This window comes from Tetrao urogallus (assembly GCF_951394365.1).
Source record: "Tetrao urogallus genome assembly, chromosome: 5".
NCBI lineage: Eukaryota > Metazoa > Chordata > Aves > Galliformes > Phasianidae > Tetrao > Tetrao urogallus.
In genome coordinates this window covers 15,870,600-15,885,510 of record NC_136818.1, presented here as the reverse complement: position 1 = coordinate 15,885,510, position 14,911 = coordinate 15,870,600, and the positions used below count along the sequence as shown (strand labels likewise).

The 14,911-nt window shown below is 36.4% G+C and overlaps 1 protein-coding gene across 1 annotated transcript in view; it reads left to right on the top strand.

Moving 5' to 3' along the window:
• Positions 1–14,707, top strand: part of EVI5 (ecotropic viral integration site 5) — a gene marked incomplete at its 3' end in the record, with an annotated part of 58,744 nt that extends 44,037 nt beyond the window's left edge. Inside the window, exon 19 of the mRNA XM_079536245.1 lies at positions 14,402–14,707. Coding sequence (XP_079392371.1) covers positions 14,402–14,707 — 306 coding nt within the window. The remainder of the gene's footprint in view (positions 1–14,401) is intronic.
• Between the last annotated feature and the right edge of the window lie 204 nt (positions 14,708–14,911).

The following is a 14,911-nucleotide window of genomic DNA, read 5'->3' as shown; positions in this document are numbered from 1 at the left end:
AAACTACACTGGCAGACCACAAGACACCTTTGGAGACAGAAGCAAGTGGTTTCCTGTCTGTAAGACTTTGTGATTTAGGACTGAAATGCTGAATATTAGGTTGGTATTTGAAGCAAATCTTTGTAAAATTTGTCCTTGTCATATTACTGGATAGACTTTGTCTCTTGAATTGTTCTGGAGAGTTTGATTTCCTGCTAGATTTCAGTTTTTTATTTATTACTGATTTATTTCAAATGTAGTCTTCAGTTTTAAACTCAGCACAATTGTCATAATAAGCTAAAGGCTCAGTATGTGTTGAAGTACCCTAAAGCGAGCAGTCTCTACAGTGACAAATCGTAGAGTGTTCTCTACAACGTGCAGCAGAACGGTACTTTCACAGCTGCATTAGGAAACTAGGAAGTTTCATGAAGCAGAAGCAGCAACGTGCAGGAACTTGGTGCTTCCTTCCCTGAATGTGAGGTTTTCACTTTATATTTGATAATCACTGACAAGAGTATAAAATTCAAAGTATACAAGAATAAGAGAATGGCACTGTTTGTCTAACTGAAGAAGTCATTACATTTTTTTAGGTGCAAGTGGAAATTATATTGTCCACATGGGATCAAGTTCCCGTTTTCAAACAACTAGCATTTGGTGTGAGATACTATGATGAATCTAAAATCTAAATTTTAAGGTGCTGATTTTGCTCGTTTCCTATCATTTTAATGCAGTTTCAATGCGTTGTAGATGGTTGTGGAAGGGTTTTGTTTGTTTAAGCTCCGTTTTTTACAATGTTTTCTTAGACTTGAAGGATCTGGTAGTTGTTCTTAGCTCAGATCTGGCCAAAGAATACTCAGAAAAGAATGATGCATTTTTTCTTTGCTCTTATGTAAGACAAGTCATTGGCACTTTTGGCCTATAAAATATTCTTTAAAACTCTCAATTTCTACTCTTTGTGTTCTTAAGGGGAAAAAAAGGCATTAGTTTCAGATTAAAAAAAGAGTTTGAGATATCTGTGGGGTCAATGAAACCTGTGAGTTTGTCATTTTGGACTATAGCTTTCAAAAGGTACTATGGTCTCTGTCATCACTTCTCATTCCCCAGGAACGTGTACCCCCTATAAAAGACTGAATTAGGACTTGGCTGTGAACTCATTCTAAAAGCATAATAAATACAGAAAAGAGTTAAAATAAAAGTGTTGAATATGTAAGCTGTTCAGTGCCCTTCACTTTGTTTCTTACAGTTTAGTCACCTCCAGCAGCCAGCAAAACTTGTGCCTTTAAGGAGGGAGATCAGCTAGTTGCTGCTTATCTGTCTTTGCTGTGCATTTATTATATTATTATATTAATATTTTTATATTAATATATTTATTAATCATATTATATTTATATATATATAATATATAATATATAATATATATTATATAATATATATTATATTATATATAATATTAATATTTATTATATTATTATATTAATAATATTATATTATATTATTATATATATATTATACTTCTCTCCCAGGGCATGAATTAAGATCCTCAAGTGAAATGGGAGGAGGAATAAATTCCTGCAGATGTACAAATGTCATTTTTATCACTGATAAGAGTACTTACTGAAAGCTAGGAGGAATTACTAAAGTGTTTCCATCTTGTTATAGTCTTTATGAGGTGCCAGCTATTGACCAGTGTCAGGGACAGTACGTGGAGCTAATTTTGTGGTAGCTGCTCTATAGGAGACGCTTTTTATAAAATAATTGCTCAACATATTTTGAGGGGAATAATGAGAAAATCTTGTGTGTTTTCTGTATTGGAATGAAAACCAGAATCCTGATGTTACTGTGCTACGAAGGTTAGTGTTCAAAAGTTAGAAAAGCCTCTGCCAACTGTCCTCATTAGCAACATTTCAGCAGGGCTGGTGGAAAAGATGACAGATGACTGAAGCATTATTTTCCAAAACAAATTTTTGAGGTTTTCTAGAAGACTATAATGATTTCAAAAAAAAATTATGGTGATTTAAGTTCTTGTGTCTTTACAGTGAAGAAAGGGGGATTTTTTGGAAGTATCTTCCCTTTTTTTAGTATTTAAAAACTCAATGAGCTCTCAAAGTAGAGACTAGTAGTTTACTGACTTTTCCCACTTCTATAATTTTATCTAGGGATGGAACTGATGTTACATTGTAAGAAACTAATGCAGTCAGTAAGATTCTGATATAGGTATAATCTCATGGTCTGATCTCATTTCTGGCGAGCTTACGTTTTAAGATTGCCTTAATGAAAAGAGATATAAAAGTTGGAGATTACATACAATGCTTTTAAAAGATTTTGCTTGTGTGATAAAATTTAAGACACTTTAGGTAATTACTTTGAAGATAATGCATAAGATATGACCAAAGGAGTAATTGGTAATATAGCTAAAGCTAAGAATTAAGGCTATATTTTGCAACTTAGTGTAGCTTTCTAGACTTTTACTGCTGAAACTAGATTGGAGAAGGGAAAGTAAGCAATAGCCATCAGCAAGAAGGATGAGAAATCTCATACACGTCACATATACAACAATCAAATAAAATTTGACATGTTATAATATGCGGGAGGGACGTTCAAACCATGTTAACAATTCCTTTTGGTCTTAAAATACTGTGAAGTTGTATGGTAAGTAAGCTGTGTTTAAAAACTGCCAAATTATTTCCTCTGTATTTCTGGCATACTACCAAGGAGCATTCTGTCTTTCCTCTTTATTTTCTTACTAGTTCTCCTTTGAGTCAGATTTAGTGCTTAGCAAATCAGATGCTCCATAATCTGAAATGCCTCTAGACAAAAAGCAGGGAAAGCAATTCTGAACTTCGCTCTCATGTGCTTGAACTGCTGTTGTTCAGCTACTCTGTTTGGATGTGCCTGTGCTGCATTTGTCACTGCAGTGTGGGCACATCTTTAAATGGCATTTATAGCTGTGAATGGGTTGTATGTAGAAGCTGTGGATTGGTTGTATGTAGATTTGGGTAATGAATGTAGAAGGATTAACTGGAGGAAGTGAATTCTAGTTTGAACTACTAGAAACAAAGTTCTTCACTGAAGACATTTATAGGGTGGTGACTTGTAGAGTAACAAATCGTATGGGTTAGTGAGTGGAGATCAAATGGATCAGCATGTAGATCTTGGGAATAGACTTAATTAATTTCATCAGAACTAGATATAGGGAAGTCCCAGAAGGTCTTAGTACTTTACATGTAATAGTTACATTGAACGTAATACTTTATTCAGTCTCTTGTCAACTTCCTCTCTTTTCTATTGGAGATAATGAGGTTCAGGAAAGGTTGGAAGAAGCATACTGTTTGCTTTTCATGTAGTACTGGCAGATATGCATTGGGCTCTTTGTGACTGTCATTTTTTTTGTTCTTGCTTTTGTAAAAGCAGTTAATTTCTACGATTTCTGTCAATTTTTACTGTTCTTAATTCATAGTTTTCACTATGCTTGCTAGAAATACTGTATTAAATTATGCAAAGTAGTTTTCAATACTGCCTAGAACCACATTATCACCTTCTAGTAGTTTGCTTTACTGGATGAATGCTTTCAAAATATGTGGTTCTGTAAATGTTTTCTTACTTGATAAGAAATGCTGTCTTTGAAAGGAAATATGTTAGCCCTCAGATTTACAAAGCATTTCAACTTGTGGTAGAAGTCTATAGCACAATAAATCAAGAGCTTTTCTTCCTCCATATCTTGCAAGCACAGTTGGACAAGAGACCATCAGATTTTCCCTCCCCACAAGTGAAGTTCTTGCAAAGCTTCTGGACAGCTAAAAATGTAGTTGGTCTACTGGTACGTGTCAAAGATACAGAGCCTCCGTGCTGGTGGAGTCTGATTTAAGTGGTTGTGGTCAGTCTGAGGAACCTGTGATGTGATAAGATAGCGTTTGTGAGGTCATGTGGTTTGTGAACTCCAAGTCTAATGTAGCAGCTTTGTCTACACAGGATAGTTAAATATATACTGTGTGCTTTAGAAAAGTGAATTGCTTTATTCCTTTAATTCAGCCTCTTCTTGAGAATCAAAAGATGTTAGACTGGCTGGATAATACCAATATTGATACAGAAGTATGATGCTGAACAGATATGGAGTCCCATTACTTTCCCATTACTTTATCTAGTTCAGTTAATTGTTCTTCATAAAAGAGTTGGCTTTAAAAACTGTCTGGCTTAAACTAAGCAGTGAACAAGTAAAAGCACTGTTGCTGTGTCTATTTTGTGAAAATTGGTGGATTATTTTGATTAGTTTTGAGTAGGTGTTTGTAGTGTTTGTAGCCTAAACCAGACATGCTACACTTGTCCAAAAAGGTAGGATTGATTTCATAGTGATTTTAAACTACATGCTCCTCAGTAACATCTTCAACAAAATGATGGATGAACAGTGTAACCAGGCACAGTGATGCAGTCTCCTCTCAGAGCAGGTATGACTTTGTTCACTATGGTAGGACTAGAAGATGAGGGCAACAGTTTTAGATACAAATCTTAGCTTTCACTGCCACTATGGCAGATTAGATTTGATGATAAAATAAATGAAGTTTGGTGATTGTAGGAACATTTCCCTTTTATGTGTTCTCTTTTCTGATTGTATCCTGCTGCATCTAAGCTCCAGATCTGTCTTGTGGAGAAATGCACTAGTTACTGATTGCAGTAATAGAAGTGAGTGCACCTACCTACACTGAACTATAGAGTCCCTGTTTGGTGTTTACCTGGGTTGTCAAAGGAAGTAAACTGATCATAAGTAACGTTATTTTACTATTGAGGCAGTAATGCTCTTGAGTCATTTTGTTGTTGCTTTTAAGCTGTGTGACCTGTCTACTGTATTACGTAGAGCTTTGTCAGGATCTGTCGTGTTTTTCTGCTTATAAAAGTTCTGTTAGGAATTCAGAAGTGGAAGAAGTACTGGTTTGAACTTAGAGTAATTTCTCCTTGGAAAAAATTGTCAGCCACCATGCACAGGTGCCATCTATTTCCTACTTGAGAAATAGCTCAGGAGAAGAATGCTGTGTGTTAGCATGTTTCTACCCCTTCTGAAATGTTTATTGTTCTCTGAAAGGCAGGCAGCACAGATAGAAGTAATTTCAGGTATCAGGCAAAAATAAATGTTACTTTGTCTGCTTGAAAATGCAGAGGTTAACTCCCTGTTTTAAAAGAATGGAGTAAAAGTGTGAAATGATCGTTTCCTGTAACTGTGTGCATTATGGGTACGTTTTCAGTCTCTGCATCAGCCAGTGTGCTCCAGCTAGCGCCTGAGGTTTCAGTCATTTTTCTATTTATAGACACATGCTCTAGGGAAAAGGAGCAGTGAGATTTAGGTAGCTCCTTGGGTCTACGATAATCACAGTACATTCAATGTGATCATGCTGCTGTTTTAAAATGTTTTTGTTGCCATCTCCTCCAAATAAACACTTTCATTAGAACTTCTTGTGGGAAGAGTTTCTGGGAACTTTCCTTCCACCTACCAACTAGCTACTTATAGAAACTTCCCAAGGCTAACGTAGCTTAGAACTTTTTGGAATTGCATATGATCTCATTACAACAAATTTGTCAAGATCTCCCTCAACAGTCAGAACACGACTTAGTTACCAGAGACTGATTATTTTTTTTTTTTTTTTTTTTAATATACATAGTTTAAAAGTTGAGTACTTTCTTAGCACTGTTTTTTATTTCATACTTGATACAGAATTTCAAAGGTTAATTTGATTACATGGCTGTAGATCAAAAACAGTCTTTAACCATATAGTGCAGTGATCAAAAAGTCATGACCTCCCATTGATCGGTTTATTGGTTTCCTGTTCTGATTCACTGGAAACCTTCTGGTCTGTATGCTTGTTGCTAGTTCTAATCTTTGTCACGTTTGCAACACAGCAATACTGTCTTTACTAAAACTGATATACAACATACATTTACCATATTTCCTTTTGAATCTAGAGCTCCTTAATTAAAGTACTAAAAATGTCTTTTATTTTAAACAAGGCAGAAAATGTACACTCATAGTCAGAGCAATGTGGAATGCATATTGAAACAACTAGCGATGAGCTTTAATGCATTAAAGCTACCTCATAGTTTATTCAACTTGTTGGCATCTGTAGGGTTTTTATCAAGCCTTCTACACTACAGTGAAACTAAACATGATTCACAGAAGCTAGCAATTTAAAGCAATCCACATATTAAGCACTATAAGAGAATATATCTTTAAAAGCATGGAATGGCTAAGTCTTGGAAATTTCTTGCTGCTGTTTCGCTTTGCACTTGTGACACATTAAGCAGTGGCTTAAATTCTGTCAAGTAATATGGTCAGCAAAATTAATTTGTGGTAAATACAAACATAGTGGCACACAAATTGTTTTTAACCCTTTTGTTTTTGTTAAAGGGTGACCTGAAGATAACTGTTTTAACAGGATAATTTTGTTAGTTAATCACATAATGAACTTAGAATTCAAATTGTCTAGATTAATCTAGGAAAAAAAAAATCTTTGGGCTTTTGTCTTTCAAGAACAGCGGCCATATTTGTACAACCAAAAAAGCAGCCCATGTCCTTTCTGGTAAATTATGCTATTGCCCCTGTTTGGGCCCACAATAAAATACCAAACTATCACTAACTTTTAATGTCCATTGTGAATTTTGTAGACTTCCTATTTTAATCACATCAAACTCTGTCTCAATTAGGCAAATGTGCTGAGTCCCAGACAGTCCTGAGTATGCTTGGGCATGGTTTAAGATTCTCCTGCAGTGGCTGGCTAACACCATGATTTCAGAGAGACTGGCTAAACTCCTATGCTGTTCATTTATTGAATACTCCTGTTTTGTACTGCCTTGCAAACACGGCTTTTGAGAGTATGGAGAAGAGGAAAATATAAATGCTAAAGCTATGTTATGGTTATTTCAATCTGCTAGAACCCAAATTTATATGGAAGCCCTCACCTCTGCACTTCAGACTGACTTTGTAATGGGGTTTTTGTCCATGTATTAAAATTCTGTATTAAAATTTTCTTAAAATAGTTTTGCAGTCTCTTAATGCACTTTCAAATGCATTCACTCATGTTTCTGTTTGTGTCTCTTCAACAATGCTGAACATTTTGAAGGACTTGCATTTCAACAAAATCTCAACAATTTCCTAATTTTCATTAGTTTTTTTTTTTAATAATGTGAAATTAAATCTCAGAGGAAGTAAATATGGCATCTTAGTAATACTACTTACTTACAAACATATTTGTCTGTCGTGTCCATCTCAAAATTGGTACGTTGTAGCTCAAGCTGAAGTGGAACTTAAGTAAATCGTTAAAACTCCAAATTGTTCTGGAGTAGTCTCAATAGCTTAAGTCATAATACTTCAAATAAAAGCTGTCTGAAAACATGAAGATGTAACCTATTTCCTGAATTCCTCTGCTAAGAATATCTGTGCAGATCTCCATATCTGCCTCAAAGTGAAAGAAAAAACAATTTCACTTCTTTCTTTTCATTTTTTTGTCTTGGTTTTGTGTATTTCTCACAAATCTTTTGTGGTCTGCAGAATGTACTTTTTTCTTCTTCATTTTCCAAGTCTAGTGGTAGATGGAGCAATGGAGAATCCAAAATGGTTTTTGTAAGAGATGCAAGGATGGCCATTTCCATAACTTTTCATATGGATCTCACTGAACAGAATCCCATGCAGGTCCTTCTCAACTGCTGCTCTTCTAAACAATGAGTCCATGTTATTAAGGCCTCTCCCTCAGGAGAAACAGCAATGATCAGGTGAACTTGAGTAAGCAGAGTAAATGGGAGTTCCTGGATTTGGCATCTGTCCTGCTTGGTTTGGGCTTCTTGAATCATCAGTAATTTCCAGGAATGACCCTTATGTCTGACATTGCTGGTAGCTGTGTTTATAGCAATAGCTTTGGGGTGGGCGGGGGTGGGGAGGAGTGATGGACAAAAACAAACAACAACAGCAAACAAGTTTAATGTTCAGTAATGTGAAACAGGAAATTCACTGGTGCTGAAATAAAAGCCACAACCTTGAGTCTGGTCTTGGTTATACTGACAGTGCAATTCTAGTTTAGCGAATATTTCACGTTTATTTTAAAAATTGTTAGCAACTGTTGTCTTGTTTCTAACACAAAGAAAGCGTGATGTGATATACATTGCTGAATATTTTACGTGTTTGTTTGCTTGAAGGTTGTGCAAGTTATCAGGAAGGTCTCAAAAAACCAAAACTCCTGCTTTTCGCATATGGTCCTCATTGTAAACTGCATCATAACTGAGGAAAATGAAGGATGCCTTTCAAATATACATTTTTTACATTAACCTGTTCGTTGCATGATGTTGTTCTGCTTTTCTTAAATCTGAGTTTTCAGAGAGCAATAATTACAAGTTTTCATTAAAATGCTCTGATGCAGTTCTGTTGCAGTGCATAGCAAGCAGTCCTTGTATAAGGAAGTTGATTTTATTGGGGAACTTTACAACCAGCATTTGCATTGTAGCTGTACAGCCATTTGACTTGCTCAGAATCCTTTTAAATGAAGGATTGCTAATATTAGTTTCTGCATCTGTTTAGTTTAGCTCATGATTTCTCCGTTTGTGCAGAGTTCATGTAGCAATGGTTTCGCTATGAATGTGGCTCACTGTGGATGTACAAACTCATATGTAAAAATGGGTTTCAGAAGGCATGAGATGTCTAAAGGAGATGCTTGTGTTCATGGAAGTGAAAATGTAGCGTGAAAATGCTTGTTAACATTGTTTGTTCTTTTTGTGTGTACATGTAGAAATGCTTCAACATTATGTCAACTAGACATAATACTGATATTTGTCTTTCAAGTTACACTTCCCATTTGTTCATTCTGAAAAGCTGTGACTGCTTCATTTTTTTTTATATGAGCATTTTTCCAAAGGAAGTTGCTGGGAGTCTTTTAAAAAGAAACAACAATATGCTAGTGTGTGCATTGGACTGGAGTGCAACAAACTTAACTTATGTCTCTTGCCACTAACAGCTTTATAACACTCACATGAGTGGTTGTGTTTTTATATATATATATATATATTCTGATCTAATTTGTGTATTGCTTACATACCTTGTTGTGAGTAGATTCAATTTGTACTGACAGGCGTTCTTAGAATCCTTGATTTTTTCAGAATTGGATAAATCTCAAGAATGATGACTGAAGCCTATTGAAGGAAATAGCGTCTTCAGCTTCTTTCCATCCATGAATTCCAAGCTTTTAAAAAAAAAAAAAAAAAAAAAAAAAAAAAAAAAAAAAAAAAAAAAAAAAAAAAACAGAAAATCTCAGGGGTTAAGCGAAAACATTTCCTAGGGTTTAAGTAGAACTTCTAATTGTAAAAGCCTCAACTTACCACTTATATTTAAAAAAAACAAAGGGACTTAGCTGCAAGCGAGTTAAGTTTTTGATAATCACCTTTCATTTAACATTTAAGAAATTATGTCTTGTACTAAAACGTCTGAATTTCTCTTTACTATCTCTCCCTTATGCCTGGCTCGATGAGGCAGTCAGCATCAGGTAAGAAAGTTTATTGGGGTTCAAGCATCTGATTGCTAATACTGACAGATTTTTTTTTCTTTTTTGTACTTGTGGAAGTACCCCATTATTTATGAGTCTTTCAATATGTTGACCAACAGGACGTGCAGATTCTCTTTAGAATGCTGAATCTTTTAAGCCCAAAAAGATGCATACGTGTGAATATTAAGTCATTTACTTGTGACAGTTGTGTTTTGGGATCAAATGGCTTTTGAAGGAATAACAGTTCAGTATATTTTAGTTGCATATTTTTGCTAACTCTGAAATATTCCGAAGATCGTATTCATGTGTTATAGTGAAAACTGGCCAAAAGCTGCAGTCATCTAGACGATATGACCTGAATTTGAGAATTAAAGCAAGACCTGTGGGTTTACCAGACCTAGTTTTACAGACTTTATGAGATTTGAGGTTGTTGCAAAACTGAAGCAGTAGAAACGACCAAAATTCATGTGAATTGGGGTGAGACGTGTCTAGTTCCCTTCATGAGAAGTAGAGTCAGACCTAGGACTGAAAGGATAAAGTGGTACTGGCTGTCTTTACAAAAGAGAACATAAGTGACAGATCCGAGTGTGTACCCAGGCTGTAAGTCCATATTATGTTCAACATGGCTGCAAGAAAAAAAGCTGTTATTTTTCTTCAGATGAAATGATAAGAATAGCAGTAAAACTAGGTGGTTTTTTTTTCCTCTTGAGTTCTTAATTAGACTTTCAAATACATTGATACAATGTTTTGCTACGTTAATAACATCTTGACGTGACCTTTACTATGTTAAACTTTTTCTATGTTCAAATAATACACTGAAGGTAGAGATCTCAAGAAGTCACTCAAAACTCAGTGAACAAAAAAATGTTATTTATCAACTGGAAAATCTTAAGCTATGCCTGCATAGTAGCAAACATGGAGTGGCTATTTACAATTCAGAAAAAGTATTTTATAGTTATTACTGAGACTCCTATAGTATCACTGGTTCAGTGTACGACAGCAACAAGAACCAACAAAACGATGTTGGGAATCAAGAGGCAGAATATTAAAAACAAAAGAAATACCACTTTATTGCCACTACAGAACTTTAGTGCAAGGATACTCCCTGTGCCACAAGCTGGATGTAGAGAAGTTAAGGAAAGGCTGGAAGGAAGTTAAGGAGCAACTAAAATCAGTGGTTTAGAATGTAACCGGCTGTAGGGAACCGGGGGGATTAGATTAGAGCATCCCCAGTAGTCTCTTCCAGCCCTTACACGTCTGTGATTGTGTGAGTGCTGCTGCTTCATGAGGAAAGGCTAAAATAGATGGGACTCATCGATTTTGTAGGTAAGGCAAAGGAAAGAATTGTGATCAGGACTTCAGGATCCTGACTGAGTTGTTTAGTAAAAGGTGAAAAAACATCTGATAACTTCTAACTGATACTAGTTAGCATCAATTACATTGGAATGCATACTATCTACAAGTTGCTCCAAACGCTTTGAGAAGCCTTCCCAAGCCCTCCTACTGCAGCAAATGCTACAGATAATGGGTTTATTTCAGAAACGTGCCTAAATAAATGTTAGATTGAGGTGCCCTTGAAACATATTCCATTCTGAAAGTACTTAAAACTGAAAGTAGTGTGAAGGTCTTCACCCTCATCCGTTGGATGCTTTTAATTTCTTGAAGATCAGTTGATTCCAATATCTCATTTTATTAACATTCATATTTGAAAGAATTTAAGATGCAAGTCTTAAATCTGTATTTCAGTTAAATTTTCATTGTTTTCTAACTGTGGTGCACTATCACAAAACCCTATGTATCAACAGCGTGTTACTTCTGTTTTACAATTAGAAATCTCTATGAATGACAGCATGCACACTTCAACAAGTGTGGTGATTTTTTTACCAGTATCATGGTGTGTGTTTGTTTGTTTTACACATGGCTGAACTGGATCTTTCCAAGCTGGAAGGGACCCTGGAGTCTGCTTAACCAGCTGCTCAGAACAGTGTTGGCCAATGATTTCAGAACAGGTTGCTCAGGACTTTGTCATGTGGTTGCTGAAAACCACAGAGGATGGAGATGCTCAATCTCTCAGCAACCTACTCTAAGTCTTAATTAGCCTTACAGTAATTATTGTCCCTTCGTATTCAAACAACCTTCTGTGTTATGATCATTGTCTTCTCCCATCGTACGTTTCAGTGAAGAGCACAATTTTTAGTCATCTTATGGCATGAGCTTCTGCCTTTTAACTTTTTGGTGATGTCCAGTGAGTCTTTTCATCAGCTTCTTGTACTGATGAATAGTTGAGGTAACGAATGCAAAGTCGTGTGCAGTCTGGGTACCAGATGAAGTAAGAACCCGTAATGTACTGGCTATGCTTTTGTCCATACAGTGTACTGTGCTGTTAACCTTGCTCGCTGCTTGGAGATACTGCTGTCTCCAAGCCTATCATGTATCAAGGCTCCCACAAAATCTTATTCAGAGTTAGTGTTGTCCCCGTGATACAAATTCTGTGCTACAGTGTTTCTGTATTTCACTGTGCAAGTCATTTTTCAAGCAGACGGATGTTGCAGGACTATATGACTGCACAGTCTTCTCGCACATTCTCTGCAGTATGTTCATGTTTGTTCCTAGCCATATAATTCCTTTTGAATGTGAGTAGTTGAACAAGAAGGCAGGCAAGGGTAAAGCTGCAGACCAGAAGAAGTGTTTCTTGAGGGCAACAGATTGTCTTTTTGTTGCCTTAATGAGAGAATACATGTTACAGTTTTCCCACACTCTTCAGGATTTTGCATAGCCAGTAATACCATTTTTTCCTTAGGGAGCCTTTTTCTTAGACTTACACTTGGTGTTTGGGAAGGCTACTGCTTGAAACTGCTAAGCTGTGATTTTTGTCATGTTCCCTAAAGGTGTTCATCTAAAGGTTTATCTCAAGGTATCGCACGCTGAAGGTTTCAGGAAAGCATTCAAGGTCACTGGCTTGGCTCTCAGAGTTCAACTGACGTTGAATGTCACCTTTACAGTTCAGATGAACTAATGGCTTAAGTGTGCAGACATGGAAGCATTCATTTCTTACTGAAATGTGACATTTGTAGTCACTTGTATGTGTGCTTTTTTGAGCCTTTGGTCATGTTGGACAGGAGCTGTAGGGCTGTTCTGTCTTTCTGGGGTAAATTTTTTACTGAATAAAACTGCTGTTCTGGAAACACCATGTGGCAGCTAGTCATGTTGCAAGATATTTTTAGGGACAATGCTTGTAAGTAATGCAAGAATCTCAGTATCCACATATATGAAGTAGTAAGAGTTGCTTGTTCCTGACAAACGTTGCTGTCTAATATCTTACACGTGGCATAAGGAGATGTTGCATCATGAACTATGTAGTGCGAGTGTGAAACTTGTTTTGCTCGTCTTTAAACAAGTGAGTTCCTTGTGAAACAACTGCAACTTAAGTGTACAAGAACATTCCAGTACTAGTTAGTGTGCATAGTTGTCTCCAAGTTTTAGGTCTGCAGTATGAGCCTATGTTCCTAACAGGAGCATTCCGATAAACATCAAAGTGATCAGATATATGGAGCTTTTACATACCATTTACGTTTGATTTGAGGCTTCTAGAATGATTGAGATTCTTGCAACCTTTTTTCCAAACGGTTTTACTTGTATTTCTTGCATAAGCCCAGTGTGAATATCGAAATTCCTTCTTCCCCAAAAGAACAGGTAAAATCTATTACTGATATAAACGGCAAGGACCTGTGTGCTGCTCTTATTTATCAAGCTGAATATCACTTCAAATTTCTGAAACATGCAATAGGTTTGTGATGCAAGTAGCTTCTCAGGCTTTTTCTCTCTACTTTCCAGATCTGACACTGTTAGGAGTTGCTTACAAAATAGCACTTGATACATCCTCCTTTTTAAGCAGGCAAGAATGACATTAGGAAGTTTCTGTAATGCATTTCAACGTCTTTGTAATTCCTTAGGATTCTTATCATAATACTTAACAGTTGCTAAGTATTGACTCTGAGGCAATTGGCACTAAAAGTTAGGACAAGTGAATTTCTAAAGAAAAACTATCTCGGGAAAGTCTTCTGGGCGCCATGGTTATTTTGACTTAATGAACAGGGGATTTGCCAGAGCTTCAGGTTTTACATTCAGAAACATGGTTGAATACGTGGTTAAGTAGCTTATAACTCCAGATTGCATGTTGAACTAGTTATTATATCTGGCCACAGCCTGAGAATCTTTTTTCTCGTTTGGTTTCTTAAAATTGAAATTATCATCTATTTGTGTTGTATGGGGTTTCTCTTATTGTCTTGAAATATCACCAGCTCTGAACTAGATAATGAAAGGCTGCTTAATCTTGCAGTGTAGACAGAACTGAGTGTGTTTGCTGTGTGCTTTTTTCTGTGGCTGTATGAAACTAACAATACTACATCTGGATCCTTCTGCTTAGGAGTAGGGGAGGGCTTTTCTCAAGTTGAGAAATCAGTGATGGGGAAAGGATGAAACTTCAAAGGTATAAGATGTGAAGGCCAAAAGTGCTGTCAAAATGAGTTGTGCACTCTAGAAAATTAACAATCAACCATTCTCGTGGGGATGCTAAAGATGCAGTGAGTAGCTTGGAGAAATCTGTCACTTGTGATTCTGGGTACCTTGATTATTAAGCTTTAAAACTGAAATAGTCCGGGTGTGCGAGAAGAATTTTGGAGCATTTAAAGTACTCTTTGAGGCATTCTTTCAAGTTCTCGGGACAGCCAGAAATGAGAAGTCATTAGGAAATATTCTACATCTAAGTTAAATTAGTTGAGGAGAGATTATTGGAAGTGAGTGGTTTTGTTTTGATTTTGCTGCTGGACTCTTTAGCTCTGATTACCTTAAATCCCACTTGTTTGGTTGGTTGTTGTTTTTTTTTTTTTTTTTTTTTTTTTTTTTTTTAACAGATCAAATGCTTAAAAGGACAGAGAGACTTCTCAGACCAACCCACTTTTGATGGGATCCACATTGTCAACCATTTCACAGGAGATGATGAGTCATTTCATTCTTCTGATGAAGATTTTATAACTAACTCCATACAGGAGAGTGGGGTAAACTTTCACTTACGCAGAAGGACTGGTCAGATGGCTTTGGATCACGCAGTTGTAGGCAGCAGTGACAGTGAGACTGAAGAAAGCACACTCCAGACTGGAAACTTGGACAAGATGGTTTCCAAACAGAGGAGAATGGAATCTTACTCTACTACTGTGTGATGATCACTGTGACTAGCATTTGAAGACTTCTGTGTTTCTTTAAGGCTTAAATTGTCAGATAATTGAAGGCATCCAGCAGTTGGTTTAAGTAACTACTGGATCTGTTCTGGCCTGTGATAAATACACACATGTACTGTCCACCTGCCTTCTCTTTGCCAAATCTTGCTAGTGACGTACCATTGCTGTGACGCAGGCTGGGAAGAA